The sequence below is a fragment of the Lolium rigidum genome, chromosome 1, assembly GCF_022539505.1.
Source record: "Lolium rigidum isolate FL_2022 chromosome 1, APGP_CSIRO_Lrig_0.1, whole genome shotgun sequence".
Lineage (NCBI taxonomy): Eukaryota > Viridiplantae > Streptophyta > Magnoliopsida > Poales > Poaceae > Lolium > Lolium rigidum.
The window spans coordinates 131875814-131898532 of NC_061508.1; the positions used below are offsets into that span (position 1 = coordinate 131875814).

General features: G+C 47.2%; 3 protein-coding genes and 1 non-coding gene across 4 annotated transcripts; 2 read left to right on the forward strand and 2 right to left on the reverse strand.

Moving 5' to 3' along the window:
* Positions 1-5386: 5386 nt before the first annotated feature.
* TRNAS-GCU lies at positions 5387-5468 on the reverse strand. Its single transcript has one exon. It is a non-coding gene; the product is annotated as a tRNA-Ser (tRNA).
* Positions 5469-9054: 3586 nt separating this feature from the next.
* LOC124674242 (E3 ubiquitin-protein ligase RING1-like) lies at positions 9055-15564 on the forward strand. The gene is made up of 2 exons (XM_047210316.1): positions 9055-10095; positions 15280-15564. The coding sequence occupies exon 1, from the start codon at positions 9070-9072 to the stop codon at positions 10072-10074; it is 1005 nt and encodes a 334-aa protein (XP_047066272.1). The 5' UTR covers positions 9055-9069; the 3' UTR covers positions 10075-10095; positions 15280-15564.
* Positions 15565-16642: 1078 nt separating this feature from the next.
* On the forward strand, positions 16643-17071 carry LOC124674428. The gene has a single exon (XM_047210505.1). It carries the CDS (start codon positions 16643-16645, stop codon positions 17069-17071), a length of 429 nt encoding a protein of 142 aa, XP_047066461.1.
* A 2553-nt stretch (positions 17072-19624) lies between these two features.
* Positions 19625-21282, reverse strand: LOC124674339 (homeobox-leucine zipper protein HOX27-like). The gene is made up of 4 exons (XM_047210412.1): positions 21057-21282; positions 20629-20966; positions 20449-20528; positions 19625-20342 (listed from the first exon to the last, which is right to left on the reverse strand). Exons 1-4 carry the CDS (start codon positions 21280-21282, stop codon positions 19976-19978), a joined length of 1011 nt encoding a protein of 336 aa, XP_047066368.1. The 3' UTR covers positions 19625-19975.
* Between the last annotated feature and the right edge of the window lie 1437 nt (positions 21283-22719).

The following is a 22719-nucleotide window of genomic DNA, read 5'->3' on the forward strand; positions in this document are numbered from 1 at the left end:
CGTGCATAATCTCCGTGTAAAGCTCATACGGAATAGCACTAACACTTGCACCAATATCACATAATCCATAATAGCAATGATCACCAATTTTAACGGACATCATAGGAACACTAGCTTGTTTGGGTTTATTAGGATGTGAAACAATATTAGAAGCATCTTCACAGTAAAATAATATGACCATCCTCCACATTTTCAAGTCACAAGATCTTTAACTATTGCAACAACAGGTTCAACTTTTATTTGTTCTTCAGGTTCTACAGGTTTCTTTTCACTTTTATGAACTGCACTATTTATAACAGAGTACTCTTTCATTTTAGCAGGAAAAGGAGTTTTTTCAATATAAGCTTCAGGAATAACGCGATCGTCAGCTTCAATTACAACACACTTATTAATAGATGAATCAATTTTATCTTTATACGGTTCATGATACTTATCAAAATTCTTCTTTGGCAATTCATAATGAGAGGCAAAAGCTTTATAAAGATTTACAACGACTTGAGAATCAAGACCATATGTAGCACTCATATTACGAAATTTATCAGCATCCATAAAAGCTTCAATGCATTTATAATCATAAATTATACCCGATTCTCTACCTTTGTCGTTCTCCCAACCTTCAGTATTTTCTTGGATCCGATCAAGAAGGTCCCTTTTAAACTCTTCTTTGTTGCGTGTAAATGATCCGAACAAGAAGTATCCAAGAAGGTCTTGTCTTGAAAAGAAAGTCTTGCATAGAAATTATCAATAATAATATTACCGTGAAGCTCATGAATGGGGCATTTGAGCATCAAAGACTTCAATCTCCCCACGCTTGGGCAATACTCTCTCCATCATGAGGCCAAAAATTATATATGCGATTCCGATCTTTGTGAATTTCACTTGGAGGATAGAACTTAGAATAAAACCAGGGCACAATATCATTCCATTCAAGAGAATCCCCATTATCCAAGTAATTTATACCAATGCGCCGCCTTACCGGACAGCGATAAGGAGAATAATTTCTTCCTCACTTCATCCACAAGCAATACCTGCACATTTGAATAACCCGCATAATTCATGCAAAAACAATGAATGATCACCGGGATGGACAGCTCCATCCCCTTCATAGCGGTTATCCATAACATGTTCAATAATTTTCGTAGGTATTTTATATGGTATTACTTCCTCACTGGCGCCTCATCCACTACCGTTGCAGTAGTAGTAGATTTCCCAAATAGAAAATGAAGAGAAGATCTCTCCATAATGACTTATAGTAGCAGTGCAGAAATAAAATCAGCACAACAATGAAAGGTTTTCCTTACCAATTCCACTTACCAATAGCGCTTCACTCCCGGCAACGGCGCCGTAAAATAGTCTTGATGACCCACAAGTATAGGGGGTGTATCGTAGTATCTTCGATAAGTAAGAATGTCGATCCCAACGAGGAGCGTAAGGTGTTGACAAGCAGTTTCGATGAAGGTTTCACCGTAAATGCTCACGGACAAGTATTCAGGAGGTTTTGATGTAACAGATGAAATAAATACGAGTAAGTAAAATGCGAGAGAAATAATTGCAGCGAGTGGCCCAATCCTTTTTAGCACAAAGGACAAGCCGGTTTGTTTACTTATAATGACCAAACGTTCTCGAGGACACACGGGATTTTAGTCTAGTGCTTTCGCTACATACGGCTAAATAATCTTCATTGTTATGATAAGTGTTGTGTGGGTGAACCTATGCTAATGTACCGCCCTTCCTAGGACTAAATACATACTTGTGATTATACCCCTTGCAAGCATCCGCAACTACAAGAAAGTAATTAAGAATAAATCTAACCACAGACCTTAAACTCCGAGATCCCGCAATCCCTCCTGCATCGATATACCAACGGGGTTTAGGTTTCGTCACTCCGGCAACCCCGCAATTAGCAAACGAATACAAGATGCATTCCCCTAGGCCCATAAATGGTGAAGTGTCATGTAGTCGACGTTCACATGACACCACTAGAAGAATAACACCACAACTTAAATATCACACCATTGAATATTACTCAACCATAGTTCACTACTAACATTTAGACTTCACCCATGTCCTCAAGAACTAAACGAACTACTCACGAGACATCATATGGAACATGATCAGAGGTGATATGATGATGAATAACAATCTGAACATGAACTTGGTTCAATGGTTTCACTCAATAGCATCAACAACAAGTATGAATAGATACCGGGAGAGTTTCCCCTATCAAACAATCAAGATCAAACCCAAATTGCTACGGCGGTGACGAGGTGCTGCGGAGGAGATGGCGATGATGATGGTGGAGATGATGATGACGGTGATGGTGATGATGTCCAGCTCGATGACGGTGACGATGGCGTCGATTTCCCCCTCCCGAGGGAATTTCCCGGCGGATTCCCGCCCGCCGGAGAGCTCTTTTCTCTCTGGTGTTCTCCGCCCCGCGAGGCGGCCGTAACTCTTCGCGAGGTACCCCTTCCGGCTTAGGTTTTCGGGACGAAGGTTTTCGCGAAGAAAAGGAGGCGAAAGGGGTCGTGGGCCCCCTGCACCATAGGCCGGCGCGGCCAGGGCATGGGCCGCGCCGCCCTAGGGTGTGGGCCCACCCAGGCTCCTCCTGGCCCCTCCTTCTGGCTTCCTTCGTCATCTTGAAAAATAGGATTTTTAGTATAATTTCCTTCCAGAGTTGATCTTCCGAAATATTGCGTTCGACGGTGCTTTTTCCAGCGAGAATCTCGGCTCCGGTGTTCAATCCTCCAATAATGATGAAACATGCAAAATAGATGAAATAACATAAGTATTGTGCCCCAATATGAAATGTATCAATGAATAACAGCAAATTATGATATAAAATAGTGATGCAAATTGGACGTATCAGTGTCCACTAGTGAAAGTATGATCCCTAGGCCTTGTTTCCAACCATCGAATCTCCGTTTATTTACTGTTATGTTGCATGTTTACTCGCTGCCATATTTTATTCAGATTGCTATTACCACTCATATCCATCCATATTACTTGTATTTCACTATCTCTTCGCCGAACTAGTGCACCTATACATCTGACAAGTGTATTAGGTGTGTTGGGGACACAAGAGACTTCTTGTATCGTGATTGCGGGGTTGCTTGAGAGGGATATCTTTGACCTCTTCCTCCCTGAGTTCGATAAACCTTGGGTGATCCACTTAAGGGAAAACTTGCTGCTGTTCTACAAACCTCTGCTCTTGGAGGCCCAACACTGTCTACAAGAATAGAAGCACACGTAGACATCAGTTACAAGCACCCGAGCCCAGACTCGGGGGCTACTCCCATCGGGAGCGCTTGACGCGCGCCCGATAGAACTTTTTTGCATTCCAGGATCATGCCCGGGGACTTGATTCTGAGTAGGGTAACGTTGTTTTGCCATCGGCAGTTAACCAACAAAAGTTGGGCACGTTACTTATCATCCCTTGCATAAGGAAAACGTATCGGATGACCTGCGAAGACTTGCAGACAAACTACGACAGAGAAAAATGTTCGAGTGGTACAACTTGAGTCTACGCACGAATTGCAAGCATCCGCACCTAGACTCGGGGGCTACTCCCATCGGGAGCGCTGACGTGCACCCGACAGAAGAAGATGATGCAGATTCAAGGACAATCAGGGAGAAGAACCTTGGGAGGAGGCGTGCTTTAGTCTCTACCCGAACAACCTTCGGCTAGACACTCGGGGGCTACTGACGTGGGCATTACCCTACGGGTAACCAATATTGGCCTACCCTATATTTCCTAGTTGGAGGCCCATAAAGACACTCGGTGGCAAGATGAGCCGCTAGGACGATGCAACGGAAGATACCTTGGAGTGCAAGACACGGAAGAAGCCAAACAAGGAAAGTCTAGAGATAGATCTACTGTAAACCTAGTCGTACCCGACTAGGCCTCTTGAGACCTGGCCTCCTATATAAAGGCCAGGAGAGGGGTTGTCGAGGGACATAACCAATCTTAGCGATCTTAACCAGCAGAAGCTTAAAGCTAGGTTACCCTAGCGCTTAGCCAAACTCGACGAGATCTCAGCCGAACTATTCGGCACCCCATTGTAACCCATTATCATCATAATCAAGAACAGACAGGCAGGACGTAAGGGTTTTACCTCATCGAGGGCCCCGAACCTGGGTAAATCGCTCTTCCCGCTTGTCTGTGAACCGATGTCTCGTGTCAGCCTGCAGGATTCCACCAACCCTAAGCCCCTATCGGAGGGCATTGCCGAGGAGCACCCTCGACACTAGTAGTTTGAGCACATAGTTTGGGGGTGCGATAGAAGATGCCCTATAGCGCTTAGATCCTAGTATTTTGAAAGCACATAGTTTCTTAGAACCGATATAGGCCATCTCTAGCGGATACCGGAAAAGTGGTCGAACCCAAATATTTACAGTATGAGTCGAATAGAGGAGCGGAATAGACCCCGGAAAACCGTCAAAATTGGAAATATTATTTTAGTGTGCCAGATAAAATCACGCGAGTACCCGATAGAACCAGTTTTTGGACATGTTTCACGGTGAACTTGAAACGAGTCATCTCTGGCATCGGTATCAACGACTTACGAGTTTGATTCCATAACAAAGAGACACGATTCTGCCGTCTACGATTTTCCGATGAGGAGATTTGATTGTGACTGAGTTTTGGTCAAATTGAAACTCATCAGAAATCGTTGTGGAACTCGCCGTGGAGTGGCGCGCAGGCGAAGGAGGATCAGCTACGCACACGAGCGGGCGGTTGTGGGCGAGTGAGCTGTAGCACGGACATGCGCGCATGTAAGTCAGGCGGGGGGGGGGGGGGGCAAGCGTGCGGCAGGAGCAACGTAGGGGGCATGCGGCACGTGTAGAGGCATCCGAGAGGAAGAAGAAGACTTAGGGAGAGAAAACGTTTGAGGCGCCGTGTCCGCTATACGCATTTCTAGTGTACGGGATACAAATTTTCTGATATCAATTTATAGAGATCTATTAGAGATGCTCTAAAGTACGAGCACGATAGTCTGATTTGGTCTTACTCCTATACCCTCCAGCTTCATCAAGCCTTTCACGATTCGTACACAAGTGGTAGAGACGTCTCCATTCCTCAATCGTTACTCTTTCACGATTTACTTCCACAAATCTAGTCTTCGTTTTCAATTTAGTGCAAAAAAAAACTAAGCTAAAACTAGCTAAATCGTGAAACCGTTTTTCCTCATCATAAGCTGTCTTTCTTCCAACCATCTATGCAGTGACGCTGCAAGCGCTGTACTTGTTTTTGTTGTCCAAACATGTGCTTAGATCCTGGAAGAAATCCGTCGTATTGGCAAAATGTCGATTCCTAAAGCAGTCCATACTTAGAATGCCCTGTGCGGGTATAATACCCGCAGAGAAAAAAAGAACGAAAAATTAACGACGCCTGAGAGATTCGAACTCTCGCGGGGAAACCCCATGTACTTAGCAGGCACACGCCTTAACCACTCGGCCAAAGCGTCTTTTTTGTTCTGATGGGCCAACACGCGTTACATATTCCTTCGAGCAGGCAGTCACAACAATAGCTGGTACGCTCAGTTCTATCAACGAGCAAACCCCACGTAGTGAATCCTGTTTTAGTTTCACATAATGCTTCTGCGGCCAACAGTTTCAATCACAATCCATTTAAGCTATATATGGCTAACTATAATAGTTAGTACATAACTATGATTGCAGAAACATAAATGATGATGCATAAATAAATGTATCTAATCATATTCTAGGGAGAAATATTGACAGTGAGTGGCCATCATGTGCGTGTGGTAGTATTTTTAAAAAGGTAGCAAAAACTCCACAAAATCTGGTAATTACGGAGTTCAATATAATCATAAATGAAAAGATACAACTAGTCTTACTCTTTCAACATGATTTTTTTAAAACATTCGTCAGCCCAAAGATTTACCTACTTGATTTTGCAAACATATAATGATATACACTAGTGAATAATGCTAGGGTCACGCTGAGTGTCCTCCAGAGGACCGGAAGCTCCGATCCCCTCCTTTGGGGCCGTCCGACGCAGACTCACATCACCGTATAATGCATCAAATGTGTGATTCGAAAATGGCTTTCATGCATGCTCTCTTTCGCACATGTTGCCTCGCTCTGCGCATCCCTTCTCGCCTCTCTCCCTCCCCACCTTGTGCGTACCTGCATCGCTCCTCCATGAGCCACGACCGTTGCATGACAACCTTGTTGCTACGTTGATGCAACGTCCGTCTTCAAGAACAGAGATGGTCGGTGGCGCAATGATGCCATCGGCATCGCCTAGTACCTTGTCTTGACGTTGTTGGCACCATCATGATTGAGATGGAGGTTGTACTACATAATTCGAAATTTACTTTCCACTTTGACAGTTTACAACCCATGAAACTTGTCTGAGATTTATCTAAATTTAGATGTATCTAGATACTAAATAGTAGTAGATACTACCCCCGTTTCAAGGAATAAGGCGCACGCGTATTCCAAGAGGAACTTTGCCCATAATAATTGAGCAACAAAATTTTAATTATATTATATGTAATTAGCACCGTTGGATTCGTATTGAAAAACCCTTTCTAATGATGTTAATTTCATACAAACAATTTTTATATATTTGAAGTAATTTGTGGTCAAACAAAAAGTATGTAAAACAAGGATGCCTTATTTCTTGAAAGGGAGGTAGTACATCTAAATTTTGACAAACTTCCGACATTCTTGGTGGGACGGAGGAAGTACATCATGTGCCACTGAAAATGTGGGGTCAAGGTGACATATATTATGAAAAATCAAAGCAAAAAATCACCACATGACAGCATGAGGTGTGACCTTGGGGACTTGGGGTAGTGTTGCAGGCTTGCAGCGGCAGCGAGCTCCCCCACAAGGGAAGTTTTAGCATATAACACTAGGTCTTGGTGCTCCTTTTGCAGAGAACCACAACCTTAGCTTCTTGTTGCAAAAAACACCAATATTTACGTTAATTATTTGCACGGGACACAAAATGTGTAATCAACTCGTTTGATAAATAATTAGCTCACCGGGCTTACTGTTAGGACATACATGGCCACCGTGGTCGAACGAACCAATTGGACGATCAGATCCTCGTTCCAGTGGTAGATTGCAGTGGCGGTGGCAGCTGCGCGCCGATGACTAGGAGGACATAAAGGGGACGATGCTGAACTGCGGTGAACTACAGCATGGCAATGGACGGAGGCCACAAACTGGTTGAATAGATCAAGTGGACGAGGAGGAGAGGCCGACAATATGGAGGAGAGTGCCGAGTGTGTCCATGACGATCACCTACAATGGCGTGTAGCAATCAATAGAGTCCCTGTGATTTGTCTGTTTTTGTGTGTTGTGTATGTGAAATGCTTGTACAGGGTGCGGTGTTTTCCTCCGGTGCCTTTGCATCGGTTGCAAACAAGGTTTAAAATAGTGTGCTAAAAGAAATAGCGACGGCCTCCTCCACTGCTATATTCCAAATAGGGTGCTAAATAAAACCAAATATCATGCCTTGCGCATGTCTGTGCAGCAGACTTGTGGTGGCAGAGGAGGCTCGCTTGCATCGCGCAGAGGATGGAGATGGAGGAGACTAGCTAGGCGACGTATGCGCAGCGGAGCTGCACCTAGATGTGTTGAATCCCGACTCGGCGTTGCATCTGGGTTGGGATCACACCTCAGGCGGGGTGGCGGATACCTACACGGTTCCTCACCGACAAGCAGTCGAGGTTCGGTAGGGCCAGGTGCAATAGGGGTCACGCAGATGACCGAGGCGGAAGAGCAATGCTGGTAGGCGACAGGGTTGGATTTGAACGACGGAGGCGGCGGTCCCCATAGTAAGTGATGCCACGCCTGCTGACAGTGGGCCCAACGGTTTAATTATTCATTAAAGTAGCTAACTATGGGCGTTTATGCTTCATGCAAATAATTAAATTAAATATCGGTGTTCCTTGCAACAAAAAGTCAAGGTTGTGGTTTGGTGCAAATAGAGCACCAAGAGTGGTGTTATATGGTAAAACCTTTCCACAACTTCCACAAGGGGGGGATTTTACTTTTTGCCCTCATTTACTTGGGACTTCTACTATTTGCCCCTGTTTACTTTGTGCTTGATTTTTTGCCACCGTTTAGTTTGCTCTTTTATCTTTTGCCCTCTGCCAGGCTGGGCCTATGCACAATGACGGTTTTGCCCACATGGAAACTTTGATACGGATGGAATCGAATCAGGGAGGCAGCTCGTCTTCTCCAACACGATCTCGGCAGCGGCGGCCCGTCGAGCGCCAGGCAGCGAGCCGCTTCTGCTTCTCTAATCCTGGCGAGACTGCCCAAACCGTGGCCCTCGGCACGGACGCGGCTGAACCCATCGCCTACTCCGTCGCCTGAGCTGCAGTGCGCACGAAGAAAACACCTGGCTCCTGCGCCGGTGGAGGTACCGCGCCAACGCGGCGCTGACGGGGAGGAGCAGGCCAGACCGCATCGAGGTAAACGTGTGCCCGCTGCAGCGCGGCCGAGGCAAGATGGATGATTTCTCTCGCTCTTTCCGGCAAGGACTCCGTTGTGGTGCTCATGTTGCGCCGCCGCCGCCTTTTCCAATACCACCACCTGTTAGTTTTTCCTCACTCTAATGACCTTCTGCGATTCCCGTTGACGAGCCCCAGTGCCCCACTGTATCCCCTTGATTCGCCTCTCCTACCACTCATACCAGAAGAAGCATCTCGATCTGTGACGGTCTACTGTAGCAGCGCCGCATCTAGACCTCTTGTCGGCGGCGGCTGTGGCGCGCCTGTTGTGAAGAGAAGTAGATAGAGCGGGGTACTTTAGTCATTGATTTTTTTAGTCTTGTCCGGAAACAGAAGAAAATGACTTAAAATAATTCAAAAGGGCAAAAGATACAAGATCAAAGTAAACGGTGGCAAAAAATCAATCACAAAGTAAACAAGGGCAAATGGTAGAAGTCCCAAGTAAATAAGGGCAAAAAATAAAATTCCCCTCCACAAGGGAGGGGGAGAGAGGAAAAAAAAAAAAAATCCAAGCGACGACCCGGCCCGGAGGCGGAGCCCCAAAGTGGCCCGATCCCTGAGGCAGAGAGCCATGTCCGCGTCCTCCCCTCCTCCGGCCGACGCGGCGCCCGCCACGGCGGCGGGGGCGGAGCCGGAGCCGGAGGCCGCGACCGTCGTGTGGTACTGCTACGAGTGCCACGCCACCGTTTCGCTCCCCGCTCCGCCCCCCGCGCCCTCACCCTCGCGGCTCCTGCTCTGCCCCCGCTGCCGCAGCGACTACCTCGAGGAGAACCCTAACCCGTCTCCCTCCTCCCCGCCCCCGCCTCCTCCTCCGCCGCCGCCGGGCCTCCTCACCGACTCCGGCTCCTCCTCCTCCGGGGAGGAGGACACCGATGGCCTCGACGGCCTCGCCCACTCCGCCGCGCACGCCCACCTCAGCCAACTCGTCCGCCGCCTCTACGACGACCCCACCTACGTGGCCACGGCCGCGGCCGCCGCGGTGTCCGCGCTCCGGCAGCAGGGCCGCATCGCCGGGCAGGGCCAGCCCCCGGCGACGCCCGCATCCATCGCCGCCCTGCCGACGGTCCAGGTGTCCGAGCCCGCCGCGGTCTGCGCCATCTGCAAGGACGACCTCCCGCTCGCCGCCGCCGCGCGGAGGCTCCCCTGCGGCCACCTCTACCACTCCACCTGCATCGTGCAGTGGCTGCAGATGCACAACTCCTGCCCCGTCTGCCGCTACTGCCTCCCGTCCACCGATCACGATCCGTCGGAACCGTCGGAGCTGGATCAGACGACCACCCAGATCACGATCCGGTTCACGACCAACCGCCGCCGCAACCGAGGCAGCAATGACGCGGCAGCGGCGGCTCCCGTCGCAACCTCGCCTACACAGCTTGCGCAGGCCATGACTGGGGAAGGCGGCAGCGGGCCTGCCAACAGTGCGGAAACTGTATCGTCTGAATGGCCACCACCCCCTGAGTCCGATGCTGTCATGTCGGAGGCCCGTCAGGAGGAGGGCTTCTTGGATTGGCCACCGCCCCCTGAGTCTGATGCTGTCATGTCAGAGGCCCCTCAGGACGAGGACTTCTTAGATTGACCCAGAAGTAAAACCTTGCAGGTACAGCCGTTTTACCAACTACTCTATGATTATCTATTCTTGATTCGTACATTGTAATACTGCTTAGTGGAGTAATCAGATGGAGTGAAGCCTCAGTAGTTGGTTGGGTGATATGGGCTAGAGCTGCTCTGTCTTCTATGCTGGTTGCTCGAGGATAAGCCTGAATACTTATGATCTTATATATAAGCATTTGGATAGTCAAACCACATGTAGCTGAACTTGGAATTAGCTTATACTTTTTTTTATCACGTGTTAGCTTAGTTGTTTAGTGATAAATGTGCTTTCTGTTACTAATTCTGTATTCTTTACTATGGCACTTTCGGAATAACTGTAAGGATTTGTCTGGAGTTGTTAGTTCTCAATGTGTTCATGTTTTCATTTGAATCAGCGATATACTTTTTTACATCATACTGCTGGTTATATGTATCACTTTGTGCTTTATGCAATGTGCTGTTGCTTAGTAGTCAGAATGCGTTAGGTGCTACACATGGATTCTTGTTGAGTGTTGGTGCCCTTTTGCTCTTATCCTGAATTATGTGACTGAAATGCAAATGTGCATTTTTTTTGTTGCTTTCATAGTTCACTGTTAAAGTACTTATAGGGTTATTGATGATTTGAAGTAGTCACCTAAACTTGTTGTTTGGTTAATCCTATGCTAATGACTGAACCGCTCAGTCAGCTTACTCTTATTTAATGACACACTTTGCCTGTTAAAAGATGGCTTACTATACCTGAAACTGCTGAAAAATTATATGTTCGTAATGTTGAAGTATCATTGCGTGTTATTCTCACACGTTTCAAGGGCTAGATTTGGTATTCATGACATAGAAAATCAAGATAATGTAGAAGAGTAGCATTTCTTTTCATGAAGTTTAATTCAAGTAAAGCAAACTTACTGTCGAAAGGTTTTTTGTCTAACTGTTTGATTTATGGCCTGTACGAATCAACTCATTTTAACTACTCCCTCTATGCCGGTTTACTAGGCTTGTGGTGAAACTAGAAAAATCCCATGTAATTAGGCCAGATTTGGTAATTAATACGTGCTTTGATTGGTGAGATTTTTGGAAACCAGCGACTAGTCTCCCCCCTTAATCACGCCAGCCCCTTGTTAGCTTGCATGCATACCAAACGGGGTAGCTGACCGTGGGCCTCTTAGCGATCTTTCGGCTTCAACATTAACTTGCACATGGAAAGAGAGAGAATTAAGGGATTAAATCACGTCCATGCAGATTATACTGGCCCAATCGATTAACACCTTGGTCCCAGTGCAATACACCACAAGCCTAGTAAACCGGTATGGATTTGTCAGTCTCTAAGCGTAGATTGGATGTTACCCAGATTGAAGAACCTTTTTTTCTCAGTCGGTTTGAGTTGGTCCGAATGCTATTTATCAGATTGCGGAAAAATGATCTGGAAAAGCAAAATATAAGGCATTTTTCTTGCTTCACTTACATGCTAGTTTGATTTTTTTCAGTTATTTTTGTAAACCACATTAGGTTTTCTAGGCAAATAGACTCTCTATGGGGATATAGGTATTGGTTATACTGCAAAATATAAATCCCGGAAATGAGTACGTTTGAACCCCAAACATCTGATGTATTTAAGTAGCCGTCATCCTTTTATGGATTGCTTGCGGCAACTAGCACTTATATTTTTAAGGCTTACTGCAAGTAGCACTTAGATTTTTAAGGTATATCCATAATGCCATATATGCCAATGAGTTCAAATAAGATTTACCATTACTCTCTGCATCAATGTTCTTAGAACACAGGAGTTAACTTGCTATTGTTTATCTGATAATACCTGAAGTCGAGTTCTGGTGCCTATATCAAATGAACTTCTCTTTGTATTACTATCGTGTCTTAGTTGGTTCCCATCTCCATCCTTTCCTTGATATACTTCTGTGCCATAGCTGTTTTTAGCAGACCATGCCCACTCACACATCTATTTCTTTTTTACGTTCATACAGTGTGAAGTTTGTGTTATTTCTCTCATTTTTGTGGCAATAAATTGTTAGTATTGAAGCCTATAGTTACTCGATCCATGGAATTTATGTGCCTATTACACACAACCTTAGAAATTATTCAATTCATGGAATGGAAACTATGTGCATGCCACACTCATACACATACAGGAGCACATTGTCGGAACTGGCCCAGATTAGAGAATCATTCGAGTCATGTGTCTATTGCACACCTAACAGGACATTGATCCTAAGACTCAGCATGATCTAGACCCGAGACACTACAGCATGCAGATCACCCTGTTCTCGTATTTTGTTTTCTTTCCTTAAAGCTATCGCTCTGAGTGATCACATCTAATTGGATATGAAGTTTGCAGAACTGTTTTGAAAGGTTTATACTGTTATTTCAGCAACCAGTTAGCAATCTGCAATAGTGTATTTGAGTTAGTCGGTTGAGCTTAGAGCATCTCCAGTCGCGTCCCCCAAAGCTATTTGGGGCGCGCCGGATAAAAAAACGCTTCCAGCCGCGTCCCCCAAACCCGTTTTTTGTACGGCGTGCCCCGATACGGTGTCCGGTGCCCCGAGGCCATCCCCGTCCCACAGGGGCGCACCGGGCACGCCGGACACAACGAAAAGCGAGGTGGGCTTCCACATGTCGGCGAGTATTTGCATAAATCGTTGATTCGCGCCTTTTTTTCTCGTCGCTCCTTCCTTCCCGTGCCTCCCACCCCTCCGCCGCCGCTGGATTTGCCGGCCGTTTGGGCGTCTGATCTCTTCTGAGAGTCGGGACTGTTGCCGTGCTGGCGCTCCCGCCGGTCGTTCCGCCGCCGCCGCTTCGCCATCGCGTCCCAGAACGCGGCGTCAAATCCGCCCCACCTCCGCGCACACAAGGTGCTCGACGACTTGCCAGGTAGGTGCGATTGGCCGCTGTTCGTTGCATCGTCTGCCTCGGCGCAATTTTAACCATTGATTTTGCTGCTGGAGGACGAGCAAGCCTTCGACGATGACCTTCGGGAGCATTTGCTGATCATCGCGTCCCTCCAGGACATGGTTGACGCCGAGGCGGAGAAGAGGAAGAGGCCGCGCCGCAGAGGATCAAGGCTGGGGAGAAAGAAGTCCAAGCCCTGGCAGAGGATGGAGGGGCATGCCATGCTGCACAACGACTACTTCGCCGATGATGCAACACATGCCGACAATTTTCGGTGCCGGTACAGGATGAGCAAGGGTCTGTTCATGAATATCCTCCACGGCGTTCGAGAGTTCAACTCCTACTTCAAGCTCAAGCTCGACGTTGTAGGTGTTGTCGGGTTCTCGTCGATTCAGAAGTGCACCGCCGCCATGAGGATGCTTGCATATGGAGCACCTGCCGATACACAGGACGACTACCTTCGCATGAGTGAGTCTACTGCCATTGAGTGCATGTACAAGTTTTGCCGAGCTGTGGTGGGAAAGTTTGGCAAATACTACTTGAGAGGGCCAACCGAGGAAGAGACCGCAAGGATCATGGCACAAAATGCTGCCGGAGGATTTCCTGGAATGCTTGGAAGCATCGATTGCATGCACTGGGCATGGAAGAACTGCCCGTTTGCTTGGCAAGGTATATACAAAGGGCGTCATGGATATTGCAATGTGGTGCTTGAAGCTGTGGCAGATTATGACCTCTGGATTTGGCATTCTTTCTTTGGCATGGCGGAATCACACAATGACATCAACATCTAAGTTTAGCCCAGACGTAGCTGACATCAACGTGCTGCAGCAGTCTCCGGTGTTCAGCAGACTAGTGGAAGGGCATGCTCCACCATGCAACTATGAGGTCAATGGCCACCAATATACCTATCGGCTATTATCTAGCCGATAGTATATATCCAAAATGGGCCACTTTTGTCAAAACAATCTCGAATCCATCAGGTCTGAAGAATTCCCACTTTGCTACGCAACAGGAGGCTTGTAGGAAGGATGTCGAGCGGGCATTTGGTGTGCTTCAAGCACAATTTGCCATTGTCCGGTACCCTGCTCTAAGCTGGTCTCACGACCAAATGTGGGAGGTGATGCAGGCTTGTGTGATCATGCACAACATGATCATCGAGGATGACCGCAAAAATCATGCCAGGACACATGTTGGTCACTATGAGTGTGAGGGCCCTCTTGCGGAGGTTGATCATGAGTTGCTTGCAGATTTTGCTGATCCATGCACGCAGAGATCCGTGACAGCAATGTTCATGATCAACTTCAAGCTGATCTCAGATTTTGCTGATTTCCTGACCATGCACGCAGAGATCCGTGAGAGCAATGTTCATGATCAACTTCAAGCTGATCTCGTTGAGCATTTGTGGAGGATCAAAGGAAATGCCGCGGCACCTTGATCTAGCCCTATTTATTACATTTGTTTAGTTGTTTTATTGTTTGTTATATTTTAATTTGAAAACTATCTCCGCAAACATATTTATTACTATGTTATATTTGATAACTGATTGTGTGTTAAAAAAGCCAAAAAAAAGTATTTTTAATGTTTGGGGGTGGCGTTTGGGGGACGCGGCTGGGGAGCGACGTCCCCCAAACGCGGCACGAACAAAACACGTCCCCCAAACGCTCAATCCGGCGTGGTTTGGGGGACGCTTTGGGGGACGCGGCTGGAGATGCTCTTATTATTGCGAATCTCTGGAAAAAAGCTTGTTATTATGAAAGCTGAAATTACCTTTACCAATGTTATATAACAACTGGTGGGGATCTCCTGTCATTATGGTGAAAAGAACTTCGCGTATCATTTAGGGGCAATTAATGAAGCTGAAAACTAAAAGCTGACAAACAGAAAAGCTTTTTGTTCATTTCTATTTTGTTGAACACCCACTTTACTTGTGGCAACCCAGGGGAAGCACTCGATAGTAGCAGCAATGAAGTTTAAATGAGCGCACTATATCAATGTATCCAAAGAGGGTATTGGTGATATTTTCTTCTAGTGCTGCTTAACAGCAACTGTTTCAGTTTAGAATCAAAGAGCAACTCTCTTGAACTTGTTGGTACTGGACACAACGATTTGCCCACTGATTCATTAGCTGCGCTGCTTTTGTGAGTTCCACTGGCGTGAAACTCCGAAGGGAGAGCCCGGAGGGAGCTTATTCATTCCTTTCGTGGCTTGCCATGGTTATTTCCTTGCCCAGGGCACAGTCTGGTTATCTGTTTTGTTGTGCTCATGTTCTTTGGCCATTTTGTGCCCTTTTCAGGTGATAAGGTTAGGCGGGGTAGCTGTTAGCTGTCATTCTGGAAGAGCAGAAAGAAGCTTGCGATGTGCCTGCTCCTTCTGGTTTGTGCTTTTACTCGAAGAGTTGCTTCTGCCAAGTGTCTTTCCCGCTGCATGATAGCATGCTGTTTAGGGCTCTAGTGCTGTTATAGGTGAATTAAGTGGTCCAATGAATAGCCTGGGAGCATTCATTGGATTTCTTGTCAATACCTTGTATATTGGTTAAACTTGTTACATGTGCAATAATATGTAAAATTGGTGTGTGTCATTTTTTACTTTACCTGGTACTCTTCGACTTGACCTGTACTGGCAGTACAAAGAAGGGAACCATCAGTGTTGATGAAGAGGCCTTTACTCAAGAGCAGACATCTGATGATGCATCTCATGGATTCCTCTTGTGGTTTGATGATGCCAAAATTGTGCTTGGCACACCATGAGTACCATCATTGAAATATCGAACCATGCACAAGATCTAATGTTCTTTCCTGTTTCGTTATGCTACTTTCGTAGAATGAGCAAGAGAACAATTGCTAAGTTGGCATGCTGTGATGACGGGGTTCTCCATCTGGTTTGGGTGCTCATTTATTTGTGGCGCCAGTCGGAAGTGCAGATGAAGCTACAAATACAAATGTATAGTGCCCTGCCCTTCTTCATTGGAAGATACTTACTACTACCTAAGTTTCGAAATGTAAGCCTTTTAAGAAAGCTAATAATTTTTTTTTTTAGAAAGCTAGATTAACTTTCTAAATAGTCTTACATTTTGAAACGGGGTAATATATCAGAAGATTGTGGGCCTGTCATGTGGTTGCATTCTGTTGGCATCCTCCTGCAGCTGAGAAAGCTCGGGAGAACAGCTGCTGCAATACAATGCATTTCTACTGTCATACTCTACATGTATATGTGAGTTTTACCATTGTTCAAAACACTTCTGCTTCCCTGACATCGCCGCCATTAGCGACCTCTAGATCAACAAGAAATGATCATTTTTTTGTCAACCATGACCAGCCGGCAGCCCCCCAGTTTCCTGTTTATGGAGTTCATGGAAACATGTCCATGGTCAGAAAAGGCTGGACAGTTACTTTGACTTAATCATAGTTTCTGACTTCTGAGTCTTGTTGACCTAAGAATAGGAAGACCACTGTCCATCTAAGAGAGCTGCCGGTCTCACTCAGTTAGCGCACACGGCACACACAGGATGAATATATAAGCTGTACACGCTAAGCTTGCAGTACCTATAAAAGCAGCAGCCGCCGATCATATTCCACCACAAGTTCTCATCAGTTCATCGCCTACTCCACTTCACAAAATCAACACCACGTCCTAGCAAATCAGTCCTAGACACTAACATGGCATCCCAGATAGCCGACAGCCACCGAGCCGGCGCCGAGGTCGTCAAGGGGCATGATATCTGCAAGAAGCACGCGATAGAGCTTCTGGAAGAGGTCGGCCTCCCGAGGGGCTTGCTTGCATTGTCTGACATCGAGGAGTTCGGATACAATCGCACGAGCAGGTTCATGTGGATTGTTCAGAAGAAGAAGAATGAGCACACCTTCAAGAAGATCAAGCAGACAGTCACCTACGCTACCGAGGTGACGGCTTTCGTGGAGACCGAGAAGATGATGAAGGTTACAGGAGTCAAGACTAAGAAACTATTCTTGTGGTTCAGTCTGGTGGAAGTTTATGTTGATGAGTCTTCTGCTGGAAAGCTCACTTTCAGGACCGGTGCTGGCCTGTCCGAAACCTTTGATGCAGAGGCCTTCGCACTCGACGACTAAAACGCGGGCCATAACACGCATGCTCGTCCTCATGATACTATTAATTCGATCCAAGTCTAAGTTAATTATACATGATAATTATATCTTTCGTTTTGGAGCAATAAGTGTATGTTTCAGGTTCTGGTAATATAAACTATTGTTGTTCGGTAAGTGAGTTGATGGATCATTGCACTTAATTTTAAAGCGGGGCTGGATTGGCCGTCTTCCTTCCAGTGTACCTAAAACCGTGAGTTGGGGTCATACGATCATTGAAACATAAAACCCCCGCTTGCGACATCTTCATTTCGTTTGCAACTCGCTCCAACAAATCTTCCCTCACTCCCAAGAAACCTTCCAAACTCGTCACAACATAGAAATATGCCCATGCAGCAAACAAATTTTGGTATGCAACTATTCTCATTGGTTGCAATAAGATGTAAAAAATAGCTGCAGCACGTGCTACATCAAAACTAAATGCATGTAACATATAAGACCAAGTAAGGCAACACTAAAGTGTTTTTTAAGGAATAAAACCCATAATGTCTTGCTGGAGACCTTGGATTTGTTCTTATTTCCTTGTTTCCCTAGGGCAAAACAAAGATTTCCTTGAGTTTTGGGTTTCGCGTCCCTCTTGAGCAAGTGATGTTTTTAATGGTGTGTTTTCTTTACCATCGGTGAGAGTCCATCATCGCATGCAGGGCTCATGGTGATGCTATCCAAATACCTCTCAGCCTCGAACCTTTGTGGCCCCTTCATTGCTTGTAGGAGGGGTAGCGAAGCAAGGAGGACGGTGTTGTTGATCCCACGGTTATGATGCCTCAGTCGCCCACTTAAAGGTCTTTTCTTCGGAGCATGGTGCATGCACTCCATATATGCATTTGCCTCAATGAATTTTGGATCTTCCATACATGCATCCATTGTGTCACTTAGAGTTTGATTGTCGTAGTGCTTCTCCTGCATGTTGGTGGTGTTCTGAACCTAGTTTTTGCTATCATGGAGGCGCTCAATCAGGCCGGCAGAAGAGCCCATGCATACTTGACGCTCGTTCGCACACGTGCTTGATCCGAGACGCGTGTCCTCTGATTTTTACATAGTGTCTACACAAGTACGGGTTTCATAATTTCCTTTTCCCTTTTTGTGTATATGGGATGTATTCTTCTTATGGGACTTTGGTTCCACCCTAGAGTAAATCTAATATGAGCCGCGGATTGTTTTAGCTATTTCTCTATTTTTTTTTAGAGATTGGAGGTTCTGTGCAAAGTCACATTCCTTAAAACGTAATTGTCTTACTATTTTTCGTTCCTTTTCTCATTTCTTTTCTCCCCTACACCCGAGCGGTCCCCCATCTAGCCGCCCCCTCCACCCCCTATCGTCGCCCTCGGGGATTGTTCTCCTAAGCCGGCGGGCTACCACCATAGTTGTTACGCCGTGTCTGTCCACGGCGTTGTGTCAAAAGGACACCTGCTTTGCGCTGATTAGAGTGTGGGGGTTTTCATAAAATGTCAACATTTGGAAAGTGCAATGTTTTTCAAGGGCATGCTAAAGTTGCTCTTAATCAGTGTAAAGCAAGTGTTCTTTCGACAAAAAATATGATGAAATGGACAATGTGCTACAATTCCACGTCCTCGCTGAAGAGGAAAGTTGTTGGTTTTCACTTGACATGTTGCAAAAACACGTAGTGGCTCCTAGATACTCATGAACACAATTTATTGTAGGGCCCCAAAATTCATATTTTTAGCGTTTCAAAAGTTTTGAAAAAGAGTTATAGAGAGAAAGGATGCATAAATAACAAGTTTCGAATGAATAATCTGAAAAAAAAATTTATCCGGGAAATTCAATTCGGCTCCCGGGTACTTATGTTCCCTGTACCAAAAAATCAAAGTGTCAAAATTTTTTGACAATGAAACGACTTTGTGAGTGCGTAGCATGTGAACATGTACGTGCAAATTGTTTGTTTCAATTTGTTTGAAATTCAAAATATATGCAAGATGCATTTCAAAATAGAGAGAGAATATGCTCCCATGTTCCAAAACACCACCCGTGTGAGTATGATCTCTCTACCATAAAAATATTTTTTGAAGTGTCAAAAAATTTTGATAAAAAAATTTACATGTACATCTCCATAATATAAGTGTGTTCGTCAAATTTCAGAAAAAACAGTAACTTTTGGTCTGTGGAAAAGAGAAAATTTATGTTGTGATCACTCTTTATTATAGCACCGAATTTTATCTTTTTTACACACGCCATAGAATAAGTTGATTTTTCATGAAACAACTTTATGATCGCGTAGCACATGAAGATGTACATGCGAAATTTTTATTTCAAATTTTATAATATTTTAAAATATGACAAAAAAGTATTTCAAAATAAAGGGAACATGGGCTTTCATATGCCAAAACATCAGAGAACCCATATTCATGAAATTTTCTTTGGACATGTTGTAAATACGCCGTCTGCTTTTGTCATTGTTCTCGAAGTTTCAACCTTGACGAGCTAGAGCAACCATCACATCTTGGGAGTGGAGAGTGTCATAATTTCACAAATCTGCTCTGCCGTGGACGACTTCGCTTCATAAATACAGTGAAATAAGTACAGTACTGGCTTCCGTCTTCGATCGCCAGCAAAAGTTAAAATGAAATGCAACCAGCTTTTTTTGCTTCACACAGGGAGTACAACTACACGTTGTGAAGTTTTTAACGGCAGTAGGAATCAGTGACCAGTGGGTTAACACCTCCATCTGGTCTTTTAAAAGGGAATTAACCAGAGAAATCGGTAAAACAAATTGAGGTCAATTCTCTACCCAAGCAGCTTCGTCTCTCCGCATCCCAGCCGTCCAAGTAACGGCGACGGACGGCCTCGGAACCCCCAAAAAACTCTCACGAGAACCAACAACGAACGAAGCGGAGCCAGGAAACGACGGGTTATTTACAAACAGTTGCTCGCCGGCGGCGGCGGCCGCGGCTGCGGGGCCAGCGGGAAGCCGCGGGGCGATGCGAAGAGCGCGGCGAAGGACGACGGCGGTTGCTCGGGCGCGGCGGCAGCGGCGTTGCTTGCCCTGGACGCCGGGCTGGAGGTAGTGGAGGTGGCGGCCGCGGCGGGGTTGGAGGCGACGCGCTCGCACGAAGGGCACATGGAGAGCGTGGTGGCCGGGAGGCTCATGTAGAATGGCTGCGCCGTCTTGAGCGCGCGCAGCTCGGAGAGCTCCTTGTGCAGGCGGCGGTTCTCCTCCGTGAGCGTGTCGCAGCAGCGCTTGAGGTACTCGCAGTCCACCTCCGTCTGCTTCAGCTTCGTCCTGCGCGCGCGCGTCGTCGCCGGAGCAGAAAATGTTAGGAGATCTTTCTACGTGGAGCGGATTTCGGTCGAACCAAGGATTGCGACACGGAGATTTGTTTCTGTACCTGGCTCTGCGGTTCTGGAACCAGACCTCGACTTGGCGCGGGCGGAGGTTGAGCTGCTTGGCCAGCGCCACCTTCTGCTTCTGCGAAGCGTCAAATTCGTCAATACCAAGTGTTTGGCAGGGACGCCGGAGTGAGCGAGAGAGAAATTTGGATATTTTTCATGGACAGATCGCTGCTTACGGGGTTAAGTGTGCTGTGCTCCTTGAAGCTCTCCTCGAGGAAGGCGGACTGGTCCTTGGAGAGGCGCAGCTTCTTGCGGGCGGAGGCGCCGTCGTCGTCGTCGCTGGCGCGGGAGGACGAGCGCTCGCCCCCGGCCTGCGCCGCCGCCGCCATCTCCAGCCCGCCGTGCGCGGAGAGGTCCAGCGGGAAGGAGCCACCGCTGTCGTTGGGCGAGGAAGAGAAGGCCGCGGCTGCCCCGTCCTCGTCGTCCTCCTCCTCTTGCGTCCCCGCGGCGCCCGGCGCCACCGACGGCGTCCGGTTGACGTCGAACCCACGTTGTGCGGACAGTTCCGAACGCCCTGCCGCAATTAAACAAGGACTGCAGGGTCACGACATTTTCGCGTGCACGCAGGTCGATGGAGTGAACACACCAGAACCGACCCACTCACCAGTCTCGGCAGGCCACCGGAGCCCGAGGGTGGAGACGAGGCTGAGCCGGACCGACGGCTCCGGCGAGGCCGCGGCAGCCCACCATCCCGCTCCGGCCGCCACCTCCCTCCTCCGCTTCTCGCCCTCGTCACCCGTCCGAGCACCGACCCCGAGCCCGAGCAGGAGCTCCGGCGCCCTCCCCGCATCCGCCACGGCGGCCTCCCCAAGGCTCAGCCCCAGCTCCATCACCCAGCTCCCAGGATCTAGTAGCGGCAGCAATGGAGGTCAGTTAGCAAGGTGGGAAGGGGAGTGGAGGAGAGGCTCGGCGAGAGTGGGGGGAGTGGGGCTTTGACCACGACTGGAGCAGGAGGACAGCGGTTTGACGAGCGCACGTGAGAGACCCCGGCAAAAGGGAGCAGGCAGGGGAGATCGAATCATGAGGACAGGATTAAACAAAAACACGAACCCGGCATGGGATGGGAGCCGCTTGGATTCTGCGGAGGAGCAGTGGAGCAGCATGGGCCGGGGCCGGGGCCGGGGTAATAATTATGTTAATCATCACCGGGGAGCGCGACGTAGTATCTTTCTTCCCCTTTCGCGACTAGCGCCCACGATCTTAACCGGAAAGCGGTGCCGCAGCCTGCCCCGCCTCGCCGCTGCACCGTGCCGTGCGTGCTCGTCGTCGAAGATGGGTGGGTGGCTGTGTGTGCGTATATTTTCTCGGGCCGCGTACAGAGGTTTCGCTTCAGGTGTTGGGGGCGAAGATGCAATGTCGACACTCTCACTCTTCGCACCCACGGTAACACCGACAGAAAAGAGCCTCCCGGGTCGCTACCTCAACGCCCCCACCCCACCCCCACCCCTCCCCCATCTAGCGCGCCCCTAGCTATGTCCCTGCCGGTGCCGGCAGCGGTGGCGGCACCCCGGCCTGTCCAAGGCGGAGGGGAGTGAAAGCGCACCATTGTTAATTAAAACACAACCGAATAACAAGGCCAAAACGCAGGAAACACAAGGTGGAGGTGCACCCTATCTATATATCTATCACGAACTGAAATAAAGTGGTTTTCTTCAACGATGTTGTGTCAAGTTGACCGCAATATTTTGAACCTTTGGGTACGTTGGAGGAAATCATAATTCTAAGTAATTTGTGGTTTGGGGTGGAAATGAGAGCAACCTATCACATCCCATCAACTACTGTCAATGGGGGAATAACAGAGATCCTAGAGCTAAAAGCATAACCATTGGGATACCCTCAATCCCAAGACATGCTAATATAGGAGGACAAGTTGTCGTTATTTGGGGTGCATAGCACAATGCGCGCGCTTGATTCTTCGCTCGGCATGCATATTACAAAGATATTATAATCATAATCGTTTTACAACTATGCTAGCGGTGAATTCGCAACTCCCTTAGAACTATGTACCCTTATTGCAGTTTCAAATACTCAGGGCTCCTTTGATTTAAAGGATAGGAAAAACATAGGAATAGGAAAGGTATAGGATTGGAATGACATGTCCACTTGAATCCTATAGGAAGATGAAGTTTGTTTGATTGTAGCAAAGGAATTTTTCCATGAGGTATGAGCTAATGCTTTTTTCCTATAGGAATTACACTACAAGATTCTTATAGGAATTTTTCCTATAGGATATGGTCCTATGAATCAAACAACATGTACAAGAAATT